Source organism: Stegostoma tigrinum, chromosome 31 (assembly GCF_030684315.1).
Source record: "Stegostoma tigrinum isolate sSteTig4 chromosome 31, sSteTig4.hap1, whole genome shotgun sequence".
NCBI classification, from domain to species: Eukaryota; Metazoa; Chordata; class Chondrichthyes; order Orectolobiformes; family Stegostomatidae; genus Stegostoma; species Stegostoma tigrinum.
In genome coordinates this window covers 17,435,088-17,459,195 of record NC_081384.1, presented here as the reverse complement: position 1 = coordinate 17,459,195, position 24,108 = coordinate 17,435,088, and the positions used below count along the sequence as shown (strand labels likewise).

At 41.4% G+C, this 24,108-nt stretch overlaps 1 protein-coding gene across 2 annotated transcripts in view; it reads right to left on the bottom strand.

Annotated features, from left to right (window-relative positions):
• Positions 1–24,108, bottom strand: part of LOC125466113 (G protein-activated inward rectifier potassium channel 1-like) — a 60,038-nt gene that overhangs the window by 3,089 nt on the left and 32,841 nt on the right. The window contains exon 3 of one of the 2 annotated variants that reach the window (XM_048560271.1): positions 17,323–17,387. The exons of the other annotated variant lie outside the window; for it this stretch is intronic. Coding sequence (XP_048416228.1) covers positions 17,377–17,387 — 11 coding nt within the window. The 3' untranslated portion in view covers positions 17,323–17,376. Of the gene's footprint in view, positions 1–17,322; positions 17,388–24,108 lie in introns of those variants that run through there. 2 annotated transcript variants of the gene reach the window in all.

The following is a 24,108-nucleotide window of genomic DNA, read 5'->3' as shown; positions in this document are numbered from 1 at the left end:
AGCATAAATGTCAGAGTAATTTACATAGTTGAACATAAATGATTGGAAGTGCCTTAGGTGAGCAGTGGCCAAATAGCTCCCCTCTTTGCACACTTCCTGTTTCATGCAATAGGTTTTCCTGTTTGAAAACTATATGATTGTCAATTCAATGAGTGTTTAACTGTTGAATTGAACAATGAAAGAGGTTTGTTTCGTTAATACTTAAATCAATCTAAGAAAAATAGTAAAATATGTACCAACTTCACAGAATCATAGAATCATTACAGTGCAGAAGGAGGCCATTCTGTCCATTGTATCTGCACTGGTTCTCTGAGCAATTCACTTCACTGAAACAAAGAAGTGTTATAGTGCAGGAGGTGGCCATTCGGTCCATCGCGTCTGTTCCTGTTCATTAACTGTGCATCATTACCTCATACTAATCCCCTGCTTTCTCTCCCTGTATCCTTGCACATTACCTTTTTCCAAATAATCATTCAGTGATCTCTTGAATGCCTCATTCATTCGCACTTCGTGCCATTTTTCTTACCTTCTTCCCATTATCCTGTACCTTGTTTCTGTTTAAATGAACATCTAATAGCCTTTTGTCTGTCTCAATTGAACCTGCCTCCACCATAAATCCAGGCAGGGCAATGCAGGCCTTAAGTACTCGCTTTATGAAAATGTTTTTCTCACACATATTCTTTTGCAAATTACTTTCAATCCATTACCACTCATTCTCAATACTATTACAAGTAGGATATCTATACCCTATTACTCTGCCCAACTCCTCACGATTTTTATATCTATGAAATCTCCTCATAGCCTTCTCTCCAAGAGAAGGTGTCCCATCATTTCCAAACTATGCAAATAGCTGATTTTTATATCACTGGAATTGTTCTTGTAAACCTCTTCTGCAACGTCTCCAATGTTTTGTCACCCTTCCTGAAGTGTGACACCAGCTGAAGTATAATGATTGTTTCACACACATTCAGCATAAGCTCTTTGCTTATGTATTGTACGTTCCTATTAATGAAACTTAGAATATTGTACTCAATATTAACTGTACTTTCTACCTGTCCTACCACCTGTAATGACTTATACACATATACATTAGGGTCCCTCTGCTCCTACATGCCCTTTATTATGTACTTGTTCTCCAGGTTCTTTCTACATATTATGTATTTCTTCACACGTCATTGCTCTGAACTTCATTTTTCACTTATTTGCCCACTCAACAAACTTGTTAATATCTTATTGACATTCTACACTGTCCTTCTCACCGTTTACAATTTTTCCAAGTTTTATACGTGATCCACAAACTTTGAACTTGCCCCCTCTACACCAATATCTAGATCATTTATAGATATTAAGAAAGGTAAGGCTCCCGATATTGACCCCCAAGGGAACTCCTCTACAAACCTTCCTTCAGCCTGAAGAATATATCTTAACCACTAGGAGATAGCGAGAATTGCAGATGATGGAGTCAGAGACAATACAGTGTGGAGCTGATGGAACACAGTAGGCCAGGCAGCATCAGAGGAGCAGGAAAATTGACATTTCAGGTCGGGACCCTTCTTCAGAAATGGGGGAGTGGGAAGGGACCTGAGAAATAAATAGAGAGATGAGGGGTGGAGTGGGGAAGGTAGGTGGGATAGTGATGGGTGTATACAGGTAGGAAGTAGTAGGGATTGGTGGGCTGGGTAGATGGGAGAGAAGATGGACAGGTTGTGTCAGGTCAAGGAGGTAGGGATGAGAGGGAGGGCTGGTCGTGGGGATGAGAGGGAGAGCTGGTCATGGGATAAGCCGGGGTGGATTTTAAAACTGGTGAATTCCACGTTTAGACCATGACTCTGTCTTTTCTCCCTGGTCCAGGAACTCCCCACCTACATCCAGGACACCACACACACACCACCACCCCCATCTCCTCCAAGACTTCCAATTCCCCCGCCCTCAACACCTCATCTTCACTACAGACATCCAGTCTCTGTACACTTATATTAGACACTCAGGTGGCCAAAAAGCCCTCCACTTCTTCCTCTCCCACAGGCCCAACCAATCTCCCTCATCAAAACTCTTATCCGCTTAACAGAACTTGTCCTTACTCTTAACAACTTCTCCTTCAACTCCTTCCACTTCCTACAGACTGAAGGGGTGGCCATGGGCACCCACATGGGCCCACACTATGCCTGCCTCTTGGTAGGATATTTGGATCAGTGCCTTTCCATTGTTACACTGGCGCTATCTCCCACCTCTTCTTCTGCTAAATTCTCTGTATTGGCGCTGTCTTGTGCTCCCACGAGGGGCTTGAACAGTTCATCAACTTTGCTAACACTTTCCACCTCAAACACAAGTTCACCTGGACCATCTCCGATACTTCCCGCCCCTTCCTAAACCTCTCCAACTCTGGTAAACATCTTAACACTGACATCCATTTCACGCATGCCCACTGACTCCCATAGCTACCCAGAATACACCTCCAATCACCCACTCTCCTGTAAGAATGTGAACCCCTACTCCCAATCCCTCCACCTCTGCCGCATCTGCTCCCCAGATGGAATGTTACAATCCCAGACATCCCGGATGTCCTCCTATTTCTAAGACAGCAACTGCCCCCTTCCGGTGATCAAAAATGTCCTCAACTGCATTTCTTCCATTTCCCACACTTCAGCCCTCAAACCGCCTCCCCCCCCACCAACAAAAGTAAGTACAGAATCCCCCGGTCCTCACAAACCACCCCCCAACTCCCACATCCAGCACATCATCCTCTGCCACTTCTGGCACCTACAATCCAACCTCACAACCAGAGAGATATTTCCCTCCCCACCCTTTTCAGTCTTTCGTAGGGACTGCTCCCTTTTTGACTCCCTCGTCCACTCCACACTCCCCACTAGCCCCACCACACCCAGCACCTTTCCTACAACCTCAGGAAGTACTACACCTGCTCCTACACCTCCTCTCTCACCTCTATACAGGGCCCAAAGCAAACCTTTCATATCGCACAGGGGTTCACCTGTATATCTGCCAACTTGGTCTACTGTATCCGTTGCTCCTGATGTGGCCTGCTCTCTGGTAAGACCAAGCATAGACTCAGAGACCATTTCATAGAGCATCTGCGCTCTGTATGTGACAAACAATAACACCCTCCATTCGCCAACCATTTTAGCACTCCGAGTGACATGCCCATCCTGAGCCTCCTCCAGAGCCACAATGATACCGCACACAAACTGGAGAAGTCACACCTCATATTCTGCCTCAGGAACCTAAACATAGAATTCACCAGTTTTAAAATCTCCCCATCCCTGGCCTCATACCACGTCCAACCCTCCCTTTCATCCCCGCCTTCTTGACCTGACACAACCTGTGCATCTTCTCTCCCACTTCACTGACCATTCCCCACACCATTCCCTACCTGCATTCACCTAACACCATCCCACCTACCTCCACTCAGCCCCACCTCTCCTCCCTCTGTTTATTTCCCAGGTCCCTTCCCCCACCCCCACATTTGAACAAGTGTCCTGACCCAAAACCTCAATTTTTCTGCTCCTCTGTTGCTGCCTGGCCTGCCAAATTCCTCCAGCTCCACGCTGTGTTATATCTTAAACATTGTGCTCCTTTCTATCACTCAACCTATTTTGTATCAATGTTACTACTGTCCATTTTATTCCAGGAGTTCTAACTTTGCTTACGAATCTGTTGTGTGGCACTGTATCAAAAACATTTTGGAAGCGTTTGCACAGTGTAGCATTAACCTCATCAAAATGCTTTGTCTCTTCCTCATAAACTCCAGAAAGTTAGTCAAATGTAAACAAAGTTATTTTTCTGGAGACGTAGCTATTGAATTGTGTTTTTTTTAAATCTTGGTCTACGGCATATGGACAAGAGAGTCATACAATAGATGACCAGACCCTGAAAGCTTGTATGTTGAGTGGAAAGGGCCAGGGAAGAAGAGTCTCTCTCTCTCTCTGTCTGTCTAAGCTTTTCAGCTGCTTGTTCAGTGCTGTTGAGGAAACATGTGTTAACAACATAAAAAAGGGTCCACTTGTCATGTAACCACTGTCTCCAGCTGACTAGTAATTCAAATGTGATCATGTTTTCTAATTGTATCTTGATTAGTTCATGTCAGGGAATTCCCTCTTCCTAGCCAGGGTCCAATGTTCAAGTGATTAGGTTTGATGTTTGGTCTCCAAGCAACTAAGTACTTGGACATTGTGTCAACATGGTTCATCTATTTTTCTCTGTGTTTACCACTTTTGATGCATTTCTGCAGACATGACATCCCCACCTTACTAGGGATATAATGTGGAAATTTCAGTAATGCAAATGAGGTAACCATCTTAGCTGTGAGGTCAAATCATAATCATTTGTGTTTAAAAATTCTGTTTCCACAAGTTCAATTAGTGTTTCCAGATGATGGATCAAAAATCATTATTTGAGTGTAAGACACATCTTTAGTACAATAGCTAATTCTTTTCACATAGAAAATGATTGGGTTCAGCAGTTGCCCTATAAATTCATATCCTAATTTGATGCAAAAGATCATGCTTTATCCGGAATTGATTCAAATAGTTTATAAATTATGGTTAAGCTGACTGAGATAAACATTGCTTATGATCACTGGAACTCAAAGGTTTAAAATAAACAAGAGAAATAGTCAAAATTATGGAGACATTTGATAAATAGAAAACAGATCAATTCTGTGAAGATGAATCTGCAATGGCGGAGCATAAACTCAGTTATTAGAATGTGAAATATTTAACTACAATTCCCGTGTTAAAAAATTCAATCACAGTGTTTTAAGAGGAAATTGATAAATGCTTACAGGAGAGAAACATACAAGATTCGAGAGAAAAGGAGAAAATATAAAATTGGCTGTCAGTTAGTGCACACGTACTTTCTAGTTTATAATCAACACTGAAGAAAGTGTGCTTATCAATATCAATTATTAGTTTTGTGATACAAACTTGGGATAGTACTATGATTGCACATATCCCATGGTGCCAGATCCCTGTTTGGGTGAAATTATTTAGGGGAGTAACCCTTTGCCTGAGCAAAGTTATCAGACATTCAATTAACCTAACCACGGCTTATTTAATGGCACAATCGAACACAGTGATAACTCATCATGGATTTCGAGATACACTTGCCAAAGTGAAATTCTCCTACTTATGAAGCAATCTCTGCCTTGGCTAATATGTGGGAGTTTAATCAGAAAATTATTCACATGGCAGGTATCAGCCAGCACTCAATATTTGCGCTCTTGAATGTGTCAGAACATTGTGAAGTCAACACTTTTCTCAGCAAATCACTCTCTACATTGACATTCTACTGTTGTAATGAAGCTGTGTAGCACTGATGGAGGACTATTTTGTGGATAAGACAACAACAATTTGTCTTTCTATAATGACTTTAACTTAATTATCACAAGGCAAGAGTTATCGTGTGTGTGTGTGTGTGTGTGTGTGTGTGTGTGTGTGTGCGCGCGCGCACGTGTGTGTGCCCTTCTGCCTTTCTGGAGCTTCCTAATGTGGAGTGTGATATGATCATCATGGGCTCCTACGTTACTTAGCCTAATTAAAATTCAGTTACCATCATCCTTCAAAATAAAGGGACAGCAAAACCATTTTAGTACAGATACACTGGGCTTTATTGGGGCTTTCCAAAGTGTACTGTGATAAACCAAACTGATTGCCTTGAGATTCTGAGTTAATTGGACCAATGAAATTTTAGGTACCATAATCCTCCCAATTAAAAACGTTCTTTGCATAAATTTCATAAGCACTGTATTAGCTGTTACTGTACTGCCCTTAGAACAGGACCAAATGCAGGATTGGTTTAGGGGAGCAAAAATCCAAACATTTTGAAATTATTGAAGTTTAGAAAGCTGGCAAAGGAGTGCATCATTTTCTTCTCAAATTCAGACCTCTTTTTCAATTACTTTTGAAGAAAGTGCAGCATCCATGTAGCCTTCTTCCAGATGGCCAGAGAGAAATAGGAAGTAGTTGAAGCAACATCTGTTCTAACACTGTGGAATCATGGGATACTACAGTACAAGAGAGGCCCATTGGCCATCCAGTCCATGCTGCCAATAGTATATTACTATCAACACTGGTTCCACTTTCCTGGACTGGCCCAAAACCTTGAATATTATGACACCTCGAGTGCTTATCCAAGTGCTTTTTAAAGGTTGTGATGTAATCCACCTCAACTACCTTTACAGTAACTGCACTCTAGACTCCCACCACTCACTGGGTGGAAAAAGTATTCCCATTAAACCTCCTGTGTTTCACTTTTAAATAATGTTCCCTTGTTATTGACCCTTCAACTAAGGGGAGACAGAGGCTTTCAATTCACTCTGTCTATGCCACAAAAAGTCTTAAACTGTCCTATCAGGTGCTCTCCCCAACCCCCCCTTAACCTTCTCTACTCCAAAGAAAACAACCTGAGCTTATACAACCTTCATTCATAGCTGAAATACTCTATCCCAGACAACATCCTGGTGAATCTCTTTTGCACTCCCTCCTGAGCAACAGCCTGGGGCTATACAGTACTTCTGCTTCTTCTGCAACAGCATAATCTTTCTGTTACAGATGTGGAACATTCACTAGGCAAATAGATTTAGAAACAACATCTGGAAAGTTACAATTTGGATGAAAATATGCAACAGTCTGATTAAAGTGTGAATTTTTTGTGCATTGCTTTCATGCAATGCAAAAATCAACACAACTTTGAACTAATGAATCAACAGGCCAAACTAGTCAAATAAAACTGGACAAGAATACATCCATCCACTTGAGGATGACATGGCATCAAAAAGGAACAGTAATGTTCTCCTCACCCCTAGCGTATAGTTTCCAGTTGACTAACATCATCAAAAAACAAGCCTAGTCGACCTGGTTATAATTACATTTCTATTTGAGGAACTTTGCCTCTTGAATCGGCTGTTGAATTTCCAACACAGAACAGTGATTACAATTCAAAGGTATTTAATCAACTGTATGGGACTTTGAAGTGTCATCAGGATGTAAGGCAATAGTAGCAGTTCCTTCTTTCTTACAGTCTTTCTCATTGGGATTTGGACAAGCGAGAAAAATAAATAAACCAGCAAGGAGGAATATATACAGTGCTGGGAATAGATTAAAATTTCATCCTGTGTAGATCTGCTCAGAGCATAGATAAGTCTCATTTCAAGAAAGTAATAAGATTATTATATTTCATTCCGTTGATTGGTTAACTTGTCATTTGCCTTTTCAGATGTATTTATTTTCAGTTTTTATTGAAGGTTATCATGCCAGTGTGATTGCAGTATGATTCAAGCTTCTTTTCAGATGCACAATGAAGCAGATAGTTGCGGAGCCTTTTCATGAAGTCTTTGACATTAATCAGTGTTAGGAGCTACTTATAAGCATTCCTACTGTACATAAAGCTCACATGGAGAAGCTAAAACCAACAGCAGAATGAACAAAGTCAAAACAAAGCCCTATGAAATTTATAATGAACATAGAAAAAGTAGAAATAAAGCCTAGATTTGTAAAGGGAGAAAAAAATGGCAAAACAATTCAGGCATAAGCTTTTTGAGATATGTCTTTATTTCGGGCTACCCTCCAGTTAATGACTCCTTGAACAAGCCTGATCTGTGTTTGTTCAAACATGAAATACATTGGATTTTTAATTTTAAAAATGCACCTGTTCAGGTGTGTTATGATACAGACTGTGGACCAGATGAGATTTGAACCCAGGCCTTCTGTAACAGGGAATATTACAGCTGCACCACAAGAACCCTTACAAATGGGCTTTGTTTTAAAATTGAATTCAAATTCCACCATCTATTGTGGTAAGATCTGAATGCAGGCTCACTGAATACTACCTGGGTCTTTGGATTAATAGTCTAACGATAATACCACCACTCTATCACCTCCTTTGCAAAACACAATGGAAATACTTTAAATAAAATACAGTCTGCTGGAAAATGACAGCACCAACTAAAATTGACACCTACAGTCAAATTGGACAGTTAAATTGATCTGCATCCTTGTGTAATTTTAACTGGCTCTGCTCTACATTCAAAATATTTAATCATTGTCTTACAGAAATTGCTTGAGAAAAGATGTCCTTTGTGAATAGTATTACAATGCAACATTTTCTCTGGGCTCCTGAATCCTGCTGTTCAGTTCAAATGTGGGTCAGAAGGCCGCACTGGGATCGAAACAGTCATTTATTACGGTTCTCCCGGAGCATTTAATTAATAGCCAGAGGTGGGGATCTGAGTCCAATTAAGGATGGTGGGTGTGTTCTCCAAGCTGCTGGGCCATTCCAATTTGAAAGAAACAGCAAGTTGCAATGAAAGGTGAGGGAGAAGGACGATTCGAAATGGAGGTGCCCTCTCACCAGCCTCGTTACCTGTTATAATTTAAAAAATGGGTTCTGCAGTCATGCCATTACTGTGCGTCAGTGTGAGTGCAGAGGGGAGCAAGGGGAAGGCTGTGAGAGTGAGGCAGAGAATCAGGGCTGTGCCCACACATGATAAAGTTGTAGCTTTTGAAGTTGCTGCAGGGAGGGTGCCAAGACCTGTCCGGTGAGCCGAACACCAAATCGGCCACTGAAAAGCAACCCCCAGGGCATTGAACTAGTGACTGCCCCCCCAGCAGAATGACTGGATAATCCTAGTTGGCAACTTTTAATTGGTTTTACATGACTTTTAATAACAGTTGGATGTCCCTGCTATATATAGTGCAAAAGTGGCCTAGGGCAGGATGGAAGTGGGGATCTGGCATGCCAAAAACTAGTGACATTAAGATGAAAAGTTTAATGGTAACGTCAATGGATGAGTAATCCAGAACCCCAGGCTAATGTTCAACACAAGTTTTAAATAATGGGATTTTAATTCCATTAGAAATATGTAATTAAATTTAGTCAAATGGCAACCATGCAATCATTGTCTATTGTCATTTTTAAAAAAAATCTGGTTCAGCAATGGCCTTTAGGAAAAGATTTTGCCATCTTTAAAATGTCTATTAAGAGAGGGCATAATTTTAAGGGGATTGGTGGAAGGTATAGGGGAGATGTCAGAGGTAGATTCTTTACACAGAGAGTGGTGGGCGTGTGGAATGTGCTGCCGGCAGTTGTAGTGGTGTCAGATGCTTAGAGGCTTTTAAGCGACTCTTGGCTAGGCACATGGAGGATAGTAAAATGTAGGGTATGCAGGGTAGATTGATCTTAGTAGGATGATAGGTCAGCACAACATTGTGGGCCGAAGGGCCTGCTGTACTGTTCTATATTCTACGTTTTACATAGCCTGGCCAACATGTGACACGATATTCACAGCATTATGGTTGACTGTAGCCCTGCAAACTGCTCAACTGGACCAATACGAAACTTCTATGACATTTAAACCAAAAGAATGAAACTGGACAGACAATGTGGCATCATCAAGCATCAGAAACAACAAGGGCAACCACAGACTGTTGACCCTGCTAAGTCCTACTTGCCAACCAGATGTGGTGGATCAGTAGAGTACAGCTGAGGAGGAGTTGCTCTGCGTGTCTTCATCATTGATTCTGGATCCCATGAAATCTTATGGCATCAGGTTAAACATGGGCAAGAAAACATCCTGTCGATTATCACCAACCACCCTCCCTTAGTTGATGAATTAGTTCTCTTTTATATTGAATACCACTTGGACGTAGTACTGAGGGTGGCAAGGGGACAAAGTGTTCTCTGGGTGGGCAGCAAAAGGGTAAAATATACTTGATCTTATCCTCAGCAAATTATCTGTCACAGATGTGTCCATCTGTATCAATATCTGACCACTGCATTGACATTTTGGAAACAAAGTCCCATTTTTGCTTAGAGGATCCCTGCCATTGTATTCTGTGGCACTACCACTGTACTGAATTGGGTGGATTTCAAACTGTTCGAGCTATGCTATACTGGACATTTATGAAGCACTTGTAGGCCATCAGCAGCAGCAGAGTTTATTCAACAACAATTTTTAGCCTCATGGCCTAGCTTATCCTTCAGACTACCATAATTGAGAAGCTAGGGATCAAATGTAGTTCAATAAAAAGGGCAGGAGGGTAAGTTAGGAGCAGCAACATGAATATTTAAAAATGAGGTGTCAATGTGATGAAACTACAGCACAGAACTACTTGCATGCCAAACAGTGATAAACCCCATATTATAGGTAGTGCTAAGCAATCCCATAACTCATGGATCAAATCTAGGCTCTGCAGTTCTGCCACATCTAGTATTGAATGATGGTGAAAAATTAAGCACAAACGAGAATTGGATGGTCCACAAATATCCTCATCTTCAAGCATGGGGGAGCCTAGTGTATCAATGCAAAGTACAAAGCTGAGTTGTTTTCTTCCATCTTCAACCTTGCAAGATGATCAATCTCAGTCTCCTCCAGAGTCCCCAGCAACAAATGGCATAGTCTTCAACCAATTCAATTCACTCCATGTGACATCAAGAAATGGCTGAATGCACTGGATATTGCAAAGGATATAGGTCCTGACAACATTCTGGCAACGTACTAAGGATATCTGTATCAGTCTACTTCTGATCATCAGAAAATTGATGGAAAAGCTATTGATAGTGCTATCAAGCAGCAGTTGCAAAGGAAAAATCTGCTCATTGGTGCTCAATCTGGGTTTCTTCAGAGCAACTGACTTCTGACCTCCTTACTGTCTTGGTCCAAATATGGACAAAACAGCTAAATTCCAGAGGTGAGATGCTAGTAACTGACCTTTAACATCAAGGCAACATTCAGTTGAATTAACACAAAGAAGGTGCATGCTCTCCACTGGTTGGAGACATATATGGCATACAGAACTTCATTGTGATTGTTGGAGCTCAATCATCTCAATCCCAGGACATCACTGTAGGAGTTCCTCAGGGTTATGTCCTAGGCCCAACCATCTTCAGCGGCTTCATCAATGATTATCCCTCTATCACAATGTCTAACATGTGAATGTTTGTTAATGCTTGTGCAAAGCTTAACAACATTTGTGGCTCCTCTGATGCCAGAACAATCTGGGTCCATATGCAGCCAGATCTGGACAATAGCTGGACTTAGAGTGATAAATAACATTTGCACCATACAAACATCAGACAATGATGGTCTCCAACAAGAATTCAAAATCACCCTTACAATTCAATATTATTACCATCACTGACTCTCCATGATCAACATTCTCAGGTTTACCATTAACCCAGAAACTAGACACATAATAACTATTGTGGCAGGAGTGAGGCTAGAAATTCAGTAGTGAGCAATTTGCCTCTGGCTCCCCAGTGCCTGTCAATTATGTACAGGATACAAGCAAGTGATAAAACACTCTCCACTTGCTTCAAAAACATTTGTGAAGCTTGACACCATCGAGGACAAAGCAACTCACTTTGTCCTAGTATCTTCAGCATTCTCTCCGTTTATCTCAGCGTGCTAGTGGCATCAGCGTGTACCATCTACGTTTTGCACTGCAGTTATTCGCCAAAGGCTTCTTCCTAACCCTCAACCCCAGTCACATAGAAGGACTAGAACAGCGGATACATGGGAACACCATGCACGTTTCCATCCAAGCTAAACACCACCCTGACTTTGGACTATGGAACTGGGTGAAAATCCTGGAACTCACTTCCTTACAGCACTGTGGGAGGGCCATAGACACCAAGGGCCATTGCAGTTCAAGATGGCAGCTCATCACCATCTTCCCCAGGGTAATTAGAGGTGGGCATAAATGCTCATGTAGCCACTAATACCCACATCCCAAATGAATATAAAGAAGAAAACTTTTAATTCTTGATTACCTATGCTCTTTGTGGCTGCAGTGGTTAGAAAATCAAGCACATAGAGAAACAGCACAGAAAGTTTTCTTTTTGATTTGTGATGTGTCTTTGAAAAAAGCTATTCAATTAGTCCTATCTTCCTCAGCTCTGTTTACAACTGCTTTCAAAGTATACAATAAATACTTCTTTGAAAATTACAATTAAACCTGCTTCTGCACCTTTTCAACAAGTAAATGATAGCTCATTCTGCAAAGAAAAACTCCTTTTCCTCTTGTTCATCGATTTGTAGAGTCATCAGCATGGAATCAGACCCTTTGATCCAACTTCTTCAGACATATCACACAACTGAAGTCACATCCCTGTTATTATTCCAGGAAATCTTCTCTGCAGTCTCTCTAAGCCCTTGACAACTGCTGAATGTGCAGAGCTTGGAACTGGACATGCTACTTAAACTAAGGCCTAATCTGTGATTTTATAAAGTTTTAAACAACTTCCTTGCCTTCTCTGAGAGTTGCCAAAGACAAGTGTCTTGAGAATGTTCGGTTGGGCTGACAAAAGGAGATGCAAGAACACGTGAAGCACTTGTAAGTTGAATTGGAAATTCAGTTTGGATACTTAAAACAAACTGTAGAAGAAACCTTGACATGCATATTTTAACGTGTAAAAAGACATTTCCTGAAAGCTTTTCGTCTTGCACTCATCAGGACATTTTGCAAGAGTACCAATTCAAGGAGAAAATCTTCAGACAGTCGTGCTGATTGGTTGCTAAGTGGACAATGATTGATACTCTCTTCTCATGCTGAATATTGGTATTCGCCTTGAATTGTTATGCTTATTCAATGCCCTGATGAGTGCAAAATGAAAATCTTCAAACTTTTTTCTTACTTCAGCAATATGAATGATCTATTGTTGAAGATGCAAAACTAGAACTGAACTATCTGTTCTAAATGTACACGTTACTAATTTCTGTTTGTCCTTGATTTCTTGGTGTACTTGGAAATATTAGGTTTATTTTATGTACACTATTTCATATTTTGTACTTTCTTCCTAGAACTGTAAAGCTTAAACATCTTAATGTAACCTTAGGTTTTGTTATTGCTCCTCCATTACATGATAGTAGTACATAGACTAGACGTCAACGTTGTGCGATGTTAATGAATGACAGCTCAATGAACTCCTTTGATACAAGCTTTTCTGCTTTTTAAACAGAGTTGTAATTACAAGGCTGGCTTCTGACTAAATGTAAGATTTTAGCATAATGTTCTATAAATCATTGAGAATCCAAATTGTTATTGATGTCTAAAAATAATGTGGTAGTTATATGTCAGGAATTTACTTAAAACACCGTTTGACTTGAGAGCTTAACATTCAATTCAATTAGAATTCTCCACTAAAGTTTGTTAAGTGATAGAGTGCGGGCAGTACTATTTACTTGAAGCATATTTCAGAACAAGAAGTTCCTATCAGAGCCTTCTGGAGCTTTCCTGGTTGAGATTTACACCAATTCAGTGGATTTGGAAAAGAAGCAAAGTCTCATCTCCTAATGATTATTTAACAACACTTAGAGTCGCAGAGATGTACAGCATGGAAACAGACCCTTTGGTCCAATTTGTCCATGCTGACCAGAGCTCTTAAATTAATCTAGTGCCATTTGCCAGCATTTGGCCCATCTCCCTCCAAACCCTCTGCATTTATGTATTCATTTTTTAGTGAAGTCGTCACGACATCAATTCGAGGGAACTGCATGCATATTAGATCCTTTTGCTCCTTTGCAAGAATGAGAAAAAGTAATGGGGTGAATTTTAAATTTGTATGCTGTTCAAAGCAGGAGGAGCTGACATTGTTTCCATCACCTGGAAGTTTGAGTAGCCAGTCTTTCAGTGGGCTTTTTAACTGAGCAAATACATTAGCTTTCTGCTGCTGGCTTTGCTGAGAAAAATGTGCAGACATTATGTCTTCTGTCTTCAATCTTGACCTGATGCAGCAGTGCCTATGTTATCTCCTACAATATAAGAATCTAGACATAGGTAATGTGGTTTTGCAAAATCAGGCGAAACTTTGTTACAGCTCAGTGTGGTATACAAATATCAGATTTTGTAGACTCTTCAGTGTCTGGACTAGTATTAGGTTATTTGATTACAAGGAGCAGCATGCTTTTATTAGTTTTCAGGCTTCAAGAGATCTGAGTTGAGATAGAGTCAGAGACCTTTACATCCTCAGGTCTGATGTGGGAATTGTGTTTTCAGCAATGAAATGCCAGGCAGACATACTGCCCAAGTCTAACTGAAGCATATCTAAGTGAGTCTGTAACTGGCAGCTGAGTGAACAGGACTCTGGTTACATCAGTATTCTCTTCCTACTCCTTTTCCAAAGATACAGGGAAAACCATGCCCTTCTTCATCCCGGGGCACGTACCCTCTCTGTTGTGCTATGATGTGTAAGGCACAACAACCATTATTGTGGATGCTGTTGCTAGTGCATACTGAAAGGTATCCCCAGACCTGTCCAGATGCATAAATTATAATTTCAGAATCCCAGTGGTTTGCTAAATGACGGCTTGTTTTGCTTTGAATGAATCTTTCCTGAGTGGCAATGGTAAGGATCCTCACAGCATTCTTAGAAAGTATTACTTGTCTTCACAGGACCAACCACAGACTTTACTTACAGGTGGAAATGTGGGAACCTTTACTGGTGCAGAATCGAGGCACTACAGCATCTTCTTTGGGATTTTGCCCAGATATGCATGAGGAGTTTTCAGTGGTCGCATACCAGCTGAACAATTGAAGAGTAACACCTTTTCAATTGATGAACATTGCTGTACTGAGGGTGACTTGACTGCTACTTCTGTGAAATCGATGGCTCTCTGCACCTCCAGGAATCTAAAGATATGACAAGTCTCAAGGCCATCTCATTCTGACTGACTTTACCTGCAGCATAGTGGATGCAAATTGTGGGCGGCACGGTGGCTCAGTGGTTAGCACTGCAGCCTCATACCGCCAGGGACCCGGGTTCGATTCCGGCCTCGGCTAACTGTCTGTGCGGAGTTTGCACATTCTCCCCATGTCTGTGTGGGTTTCCCCCCACAGTCCAAAGATGTGTGGGCTAGGTGGACCGGCCATGCTAAATTGCCTGTAGTGTTCAGGGGTGTGTGGGTTACAGGGGGATGGGTCTGGGTGGGATGCTCCAAAGGGCAGTGTGGACTTGTTGGGCCGAAGGGCCTGTTTCCACACTGTAGGGAATCTAATCTAATCACCTAGGAGATGGTGCACAGCAGATTTTGAAATTCTACAAATGTCACCAACAGGAGCTGGGAGTGAAGAAATTCAAAATCTGAAGTATCCTTGGCTTTATTGAGAATGTAAATCTGCTAATTCAACTGGCAAAAGAACTTCTTCTGGAAATGCTGTACATTTCTGAAAAGAACTGATGTTAAAGGCGGAGGGTCTAAGACAGTGGTGGTCAGTTATGTCCAGAGGGCCAGTCCACTGCCTGTATATCATGGCCTGGAGCTGTTGCCTCCTATGAGCTGGAGAATTGCATTCATGCTGTTTGTCCAGTGCCTGACTAGGGCAATACTGCTCCTGTGCTTAATCTAAGTACAATGTAGTTACTCACGTCACAAGTCTCCCCATACGTTATACTGTTGCTGGTGCCATGAACTTCTCATCATATCAGTGTATAAAAAACCTTGAAAGATGGATAGAAAGGAAAACAGAAGGAAAGAAGACCCATGGAATATAGGAAACATAGCAGCCAAATTGTGCAAAGCAAACTCCTATAAATAGCAATATGTTAATGGCCAGATTATGTTTTTTTCATGTTGATTGAAGGATAAATGTTGACCAGGAGACCGAGAATAGCCTCACTGTTCTTCCTTGAAATAGTGCCATGGAATCTTTTATGCCTTCTTGACAAAGCAGTTAAGCCAATGATTTGGCATCGCATTTCACAGATAGCACTGGAAAGTTAGCCTTGAGTTCGGTACCTTGTCCCTTAGAGGCAACAGCTCATTACGCCATACCCATGTAACTGATTTGATATATGTGCGCCTCAAAGATTTCTGTCAATTATACCACAACAGATGAAACCATATTTAGGGTCAGAGTTCTAATGAGTTCTCCATGGGTAGTCAGAGGTTTAGAAGTAAAGTATGCAATTAACCAGACTGTTGGAGCTTGTGTTTCCATTGCTTGTAATTCAATCCACTGTGAACGAGCTTGGAGAAAACATATTCCAGGGGTCAGAGATAATGGGAACTGCAGATGCTGGAGAATCCAAGATAACAAAGTGTGCAGCTGGATAAACACAGCAGGCCAAGCAGCATCTCAGGAGCACAAAAGCTGACGTTTCAGGCCTAGACCCTTCATCAGAGAGGGGGATGGGGAGAGGGTTCTGAAATAAATAGGGGGAAGAAGGGGAGGCGGACCGAAGATAGATAGAGGAGAAGATAGGTGGAGAGGGCAGTATGTGTGGGGAGGTAGGGAGGGGATAGGTCAGTCTGGGGAGGACGGACAGGTCAAGGAGGCGGGATGAGGTTGTTAGGTGCGAAATGGAGGTGCGGCCTGAGGTGGGAGGAGGTGATAGGTGAGAGAAGAACAGGTTAGGGAGTCAGGGACGAGCTGGGCTGATTTTGTGATGCAGTGGGGGGAGGGGGAGATTAACCAAGCAGTGGCTTGGGGACCACTTTGCGGAACACCTCTGCTCAGTTCGCAATAACCAACTGCACCTCCCAGTCGCAAACCATTTTAACTCCCCCTCCCATTCCTTAGACGACATGTCCATCATGGGCATCCTGCAGTGCCACAATGCTGCCACCCGAAGGTCGCAGGAACAGCACCTCATATTCTGCTTGGGAACCCTGCAGCCCAATGGTATCAATGTGGACCTCACAAGCTTCAAAATCTCCCTCTCCCCCACTGCATCACAAAACCAGCCCAGCTCGTCCCTGCCTCCCTAACTTGTTCTTCCTCTTACCTATCCCCTCCTCCCACCTCAGGCCACACCTCCATTTCCCACCTACCAACCTCATCCCACCTCCTTGACCTGTCCGTCCTCCCCGGACTGACCTATCCCCTCCCCACCTATACTCTCCTCTCCACCTATCTTCTCCTCTATCCATCTTTGGTCCACCTCCCCCTCTCCCCCTATTTATTTCAGAACCCCCTCCCCATTTCCCTCTCTGATGAAGCGTCTAGGCCCAAAACGTCAGCTTTTGTGCTCCTGAGATGCTGCTTGGCCTGCTGTATTCATCCAGCTGCACACTTTGTTACCACATATTCCAGGGGTAGTGCGTCTGTTCTGTATTTAATTATCAGACATTTACAAGATCAGCAACCAACATGAACTCTTACACCAACTCATTTCCTTGCTGAGTGACTTCCTTCAGTGTTTTATCCCAAAATAAATGTTAAGTTGCAACCTACATGTACAATTTCAAAGGAAACATATCTTGAGCCATTTGCCAGCAGCCTTTGTGAACTGTTGAAAAACAAATCTTTCTTTATTACATTTCATTCTAATGCTAAGACAGAAGTTGTTTCTCTAACCATTAAACCATCTCCGGTAATTCATTGAAACATTGCAGACTTCCTTTATTTCAAACATCTTTCTTGGTCACATCAATCCTACAAATTAAAAAAAAAATTGTTCACAATGGTTGCTTATACCATACTCCTACTACAGAAAGTATATCACACCAGACTATAACGTTTTGCACCCCACTATAAAGATTATTCAGCTCAATACTTAATCTAGTGTCTAAATCTACAATGCTGGTCACAATGCACAAATGCAATAAAGGACCTCTTGTAGGACCTTACTTATAGGAAGTCTGAGGCCACAAGCATTTAGACGTGGATAAGTTGTTCAAAGGCTGACAGTATGGAGTTTCAATGTAATTTGTTTTTGACAAATTTAAGATTTTATTTTAGTGACAAATGGAAGTTATACAGAAGATAAAGTAGATCAGTGGAAAAAAAGTCAAAACCGTTATCAACAGGACACACATCATAAGTACGTTAGAATATTCTCTTGCTGACTGGTTGAGTGCCACTGTATCAACACTCAAGAAGCTCAACAAAGAAGCATTTTTTTCTTAATTGGCACCCTTCCCATCACATAAAATATTCATTTCCTCTACCATGAGCACAGAGAAGCATCAGTGTGTGTTATCTAACAGATTGCATCACAGTCACCTTCTCAAAACAGTCTCAACACTTTACTTCAGTTCTGATGAAGAGTTGTCTAAGACTTGAAACGTTAGCTTGCTTTCTCTCCATGGGTGCTGCCTGACCTGCTGTGATCTCCACCATTTTTTGTTTTCAGTACAGATTCCAGATTCTGCCATAATTTGGTCAGACCTCAACCCTTCGATGGACTGGATCAAAAATCAGATAAAAATCACCAGCACCTGCAGAATCCTCTCCAGGACACTTACCCTGATTTTGGAAATACATCACTGTTCCTTTATCACTAGTTGACAAAAATTATGGGACTCCCTAATATCAATGAGCAAACACTTACACCATAGACTGCAGAAGTTCAAGAAGCCAGTTCACAACCATCTTCTCAAAGACAATTAGAAAAGGCAATAAATGCTGGTCTCTGCTAGTGACAATCATATCTCTTGAACAAATAAAAATAAAGATAAATGAAGGAAAGGGGGTTTGAAGGGGCAGGGGAAATTAGTGGTAAACGTGATTAAAACGATTTGCTCACTTGCTCACAGAAAGTTGCAGTCAGATGACTGTTTCTGTGTTATTATTTCAATGGATTGTTTTATCCTGCACAGAGCATTATCCCCTGAAAATAATATATTTCTCTTTCAAATACAGTGCTGCCATGTTGAACTTGGTTTGTCACTTTAGCATCACAAAGACTAATTACTATATACGGGCATATACTCAAGTTAATTACTGACTAATTGCTGTTGCTAGGAAAAATTTATCGATTGGCAGTTGTTTGCAAATCCTGGTTCCAGGTCAGAAGAAATTATTATTTCCCCATCGTCATTTTTAGAATTAAGATTCTGCTTTCTTATCAGTAGGTTGAGTTGCTGTTTACTTTGTTCCCCTCCCTGGCAAGACTGTGTCAAATTATGCTGTAACCTGGATAGGGACAGTTTAGAGTAGATGACATTTGAGATCCCAGCTACTCACTAAGACATTAAAGCCACAAACTTCTGTGTTTGTTTATTGGACGAGCACACAAAACATCAGGGTAGAAAAGGTGAAAGAATTGACTATATACACAACTTTTATTCCAATATTCAGAATTAACGTGCGGTAACGATGTGTTGGCAAACAAATTGATCCCACAGATTTCTCTGTAATCCCCGGCAAAAAGAACCTTCACTTGTTCAGTGTCACTATAAGCTCCCAAGTGTAACTAAAATTTTAGTCTATTTTACAAGAGATTCCAATTGTTCATTTTTCCCTTAGGACTCCCTCAGATGCAACCCCTTCACAGTCTTCCTCAACGACTGTTCACAGCCTTATGGTTCAATCCCTTCCTCTGATACTGTATTTCACTGGATTCTCAAGACTGTACTCCAGCACCTGGCCACAGACCCAATTTCCAGCACTTTCGCGGATAGGTAGCTTTAATAAGCTTGCACTGCCTCGACTTTCTCTTAGTCACAATATTTCTCAACGACACCAAGCAAACCCCTACTGTTAGCTGTACTGTACCACAATCATTCCTGGAGTTTCTTAAGTGCCCTAAATATCTCTAACACAGAGCCAACAACCTACAGCCACCTTCTCAGTTCTTTTCTTGTCTTGCCTTCAGTCTGCTAACATGAGGACCTCTGCCTTTTGGAGACTTTTCTAAATATCTGAGTGACCAGCAGCCTGAAGAAGGCAAACTTCTGCTTTGACCATTTCTGCCAAATGTTGAGCTAGTATGTGATGCTCGCTCACTGCCTAAAAGTGACTCTTTCCCTTGAACTGCTGTGCACTGACCAATTGGATGAGCTATCAAAATTCTCCGAGCCCTGCTCTTGTTCCAAGGCAGGAAGGAATGTTTCAATCTCCGGAACACATTGTGCATAAATGTTACAATCTTAACAAATTGTTGCAAAACACAAATAGATAAAAAAAAGGATTGTGTAACAACTTCCATTTTTCAAATGTCTGGTGAAAATGCAACAGACTTTGCGGGTCTCACTACAAATAACTTTCACGTATGGTAGAAGTGGTAGTCCTGAGTATTATAGCTATCATAGAATCATAGAATCCCAATCAGCTGAAGTTCAGTCGTGCCATGGATAGCCTTGGATCTAAATCTTGGTCGCAATGTTCAACTGCTAACCTGGCTTTTAAAGACCATTCTTTAAATTGGTCTTGACCTCAATTAGGGGTTAATTATTGTTATTACTGGAATTTTCTCTAGATTCTTTGAACTTTGCATATAGATCGGGTGGTTAAAAAAGCATTTACCACACTTGCCTTCATTGCTCAATCCTCTGGGTGCAGCAGTTGAGAAGGCATGTAGAGGTTGTACAGGAATTAGGATAGGCCTCTTCTAGAATACTGTGTCCAGTTCGCGTTGCTCAATTATAAGAAGGATATTATCAAGCTACAGAGGGTTCAGAAGAGATTTATCAAAATGTTGCCAGGTATGGAAGGGTTCAGTTATAAAGAAAGGCTGGATGGCTGGGGCTTTTTTTCACTGGAGTGTAGGAGGTTGAATGGTGACCAGATCAATGTTTATAAAATAATGCCAGGTATAGATAGAGTTAATGGTAGTTGTCTTTTCCCTAGAGTAGGGGATTTCAAGGCTAGGGGGCACGTTCTTAAGGTGAGAGGACGGAGATTTAAAAAAGACATGGGAGGCAAATTTTTTTACACACAAGGTGGTTCGCGTGTGGAATAAACTTCCTGAGGGAGCGGTGGATTTGGGTATAATTACAACATTTAAAAGGCCTTTAGAAAGGCACAAGAATAAAGATTTGGAGGGATATGAGCCAGGAGCAGGCAGATGGGACTATTTTAGTTAGGGATTATGTTTGGCATAGGCTGGTTGGATCAGATGGTCGGTTTCCATGCTGTATGACTCTATGAGCAACTTCCTGTTTTGTATTTAACTTTCTTAATGACCTTTTCAATGTTACACCAGAAGTGATTATTAGAAGGTAACCTGAATTCTTTTCTCCTTGCCTTTTTTCACATATTTATGGATTGTTTGGTTATGATTTGTGTACAAGATGATGAGAGGCATAGAGAGAGTGGATAGCCTGAGACTTTGTCTCGGGGCGGAAATGACTATCACAAGGGGTCATAATTTTAGGGTGATTGGAGGAAGGTATAAGGGAGATGTCAGAGGTAGGTTCTTTACACAGAGAGTGGTGGGTGTGTGGAATGCACTGCCAGCAGTGTAGTGGAGTCAGATACTTTAGAGACTTTTAAGGGACTCTTGGATAGCCACATGGGTGATAGTATAATGCTGGGTATGCAGGGTAGTTTGATCTTAGTAGGATAATAGATCAGTACAACATCATGAGCCTATGGGCCTGTACTGTTCCACGTTCCATGTGTTGTTGTATTTTATGTGCTGGAGATTGACTCCTGTGCAAACGTTTACTTAAATATAACACAACTTTGTGCTTGAGTTCTTTGCCCAAGGGCAGCAGCACAATCCCCAACACAGGTAGGTCAAGGAGGTGGATCAGAATACCTCCCAACTGGAAACCTGTGCACTTGGTGCCAGTATGATCCATACCAGATGTGCAGCCAACTGAGCCCATTAGCCTACCAATGAATTTGAATTGCTTTGGCAACTTACATTTTTGCATGCATGTTGTAGCCTGAAGGCTGGAGTTGTGGCTAATGATAGTAAATCTGTTTTTTTTTTCAATCAATGGGCTAATCAGGAATCTCCCCACCTGCCATTGCCAGACGTTGGAAACATTTGTGATTGATGTCCAACGTGTTTGACCATGTTATGAACCCAAACTGCGGAGTCATTAAGTCCTTAAGAGGAGCTTGAAGCTCGACCTTCTGGCTCAGAAGCAGGGACTGTACCATAAGCCCTCCTCTATGTTAATAATTCAATCATGCTATTGGCCTTGTAGCTGTTCAGAGCAAATCTCAGGTCATTCACTGACTTCAATAGACCCTTGGCTTTAATCAACCTTGTTCACTTTGACAATTGTCTGTTATTCTTTATGGTATGAAGGGATTTAATTTTCTCTGTATTCTATTCTTTAGGTTGTGGTTGACAAAGTTTTATTGAGAGCCCAGGTTAGCAAATGCACTTGTCATTCAGCAGCAATTTAGTGCAGACATGAAAGGTCAAATCTGGATAGAGCAGAGCATTTTGCACTGGGCACTGTTAGACCTCCTTCTGCGTTATTCAGACAACAATGAAACTTTTAGCAGACAATAAACTAATCAAAATGTATTACTCTGATCAATAGGCTGCAACTAACAGTTTAATAATGGTGTACTTTGCTGGAAAAGCACATTGTGAAAAGCATTTCCAACAGCAAAGGACTGAACTCTCAGGGTTGTCTATTGTTTGACAGTGAATATTTCCTATGAATATAGTTTCAACTCTAGAAAAGCAGAATGGACATCTAAATGGTACACGTCATTAGTTGGAATTGCATCTGCAGCCTGTAGCTTAAACATTTTATTTTGTGATGTAATTCGCTGGAGATGTGAACTGATTACATTGCAGCAAAGGCATTTTGGCATCCAGGATCATCTCAGGGAACAGTTGGATCAACAGTTTATGTCTTTCACCAATAAGGTACAAAGATTGAAAAAGAAGCAGATGAACAAAGGATAAGGAGGATAGGAAGGGAAGGAATAATTAGATGAAGAGAGAATAAAAGTCCAAAAGGAAAATAAAGGGCACAGTATTTCAAATTTGCAAATTTTAACACCTCCGACAAGTTATTGCATGCAAGAATGCAATGTATCATTTTAATTTGTTTATTTTCTGAACCAAAGAGGATGATTGGCAAGAAATTAATAAGCTATTTTCCTACTCAACCTGTTCAGAGATGTTCTTGCACACCCCTGGAGTGGGTGAGAGTTGAACCCAGGTCTACTTAGCTCAGAGGATGGTGCATTACCACTGTGCCAAAAGAGGGCATGAGAAATTAATAATGATCATGTTGTAAATAGGGAACTTATGCTTTCAATCAACAGATAGCAATGACCATACAAATGCAGCTAATTCTTGACATTACAGGAATGGTAAAGGTAAAATATAATTAATGAAAGGCAATGATGCAATTTTATAAATTTACCATCAAATCTTAAATATTAATAACGGCCTGTCTTTTTAACCACCTGAACTGTAGGCTGATTTGCCCATGCTATAAATTATGAACATGCCCTTATTTTTTCTCTAACAGGATTAGATCCAGTCGCTAACATGAAAAGAAAATGCACAGGAGGGATTCAACCCTAGATTGTAGAAAGGATCTTCAATACTTACTTTCACTTTTCATGTTTTGTTCTATATCATGCAAACCTGTAGATTTATTTACTTCTCTTCAGTTTAAAACATAAATAGTTGTGACATACCTCTCTTTATGTAGTTTCTCTAAATTTTCTGCAGAACGTCCATTGATTTTTTTTTAAATGGCTGGGGAGGATTCATCGCCACAGTGCGTAACTGGCTGTGAGATCTCTTGTCACTCTTTTTGATTCTGGGTCACATGTCGGTTTGAGCACCCTCAGTCACAGCTTTGCCTCAGAAGATCATGGATTAATTCATAGATCTAAGCCCATGGATGCCCTTGCTTTGCTTCTGTTGCTTCTACCCGCACAGGCCTTAAAATTATGGCTCGACTCTTCTGATCGGAATCAGAATCCCTACTTGCCACCGTGATCAGAAAAAAATGTTGAGCATTCACCTTAGGAGGAGTGTTCTGGGCAAAATTCCAAGGCACAAATCTTCCCAGTGGAAGCAGCATGTCAAAACCAGGAAACCCCAAAGAGGATTGGCATTGAAATCATACTCTTCTTTGTCAGCAATTGCTGAATCACAACTTCATTGGTCCTAAAGTCACTTTGACAGCTATCCCGTTAAGTTAGGAATGAAAGGCACGTGAAGGTGTGGGAGCCAAAGTGAGGGTGTTAGGGTTTCAGGTGAGTGAGGACGAAGGAGAGAGAGAGAGGAGTGACTGGGGTGAGTGAAGAAACAGGATTCCTTGGTGGGTAGAGGGTACAGTTGTTAGGTGGGTGGGAGTTACAAGGATGCCAGGAGACTGAGGGGGTAAGGTGGCTGTTGGGTGGAAGAGATAAGGTGGAAGATTATTTAGTGAGATGTGAGGGTAGTCAAGGGATAAGGTCAGGAGGGTAGTTGGGGCTGTCCATGTGGGTCCAGTTG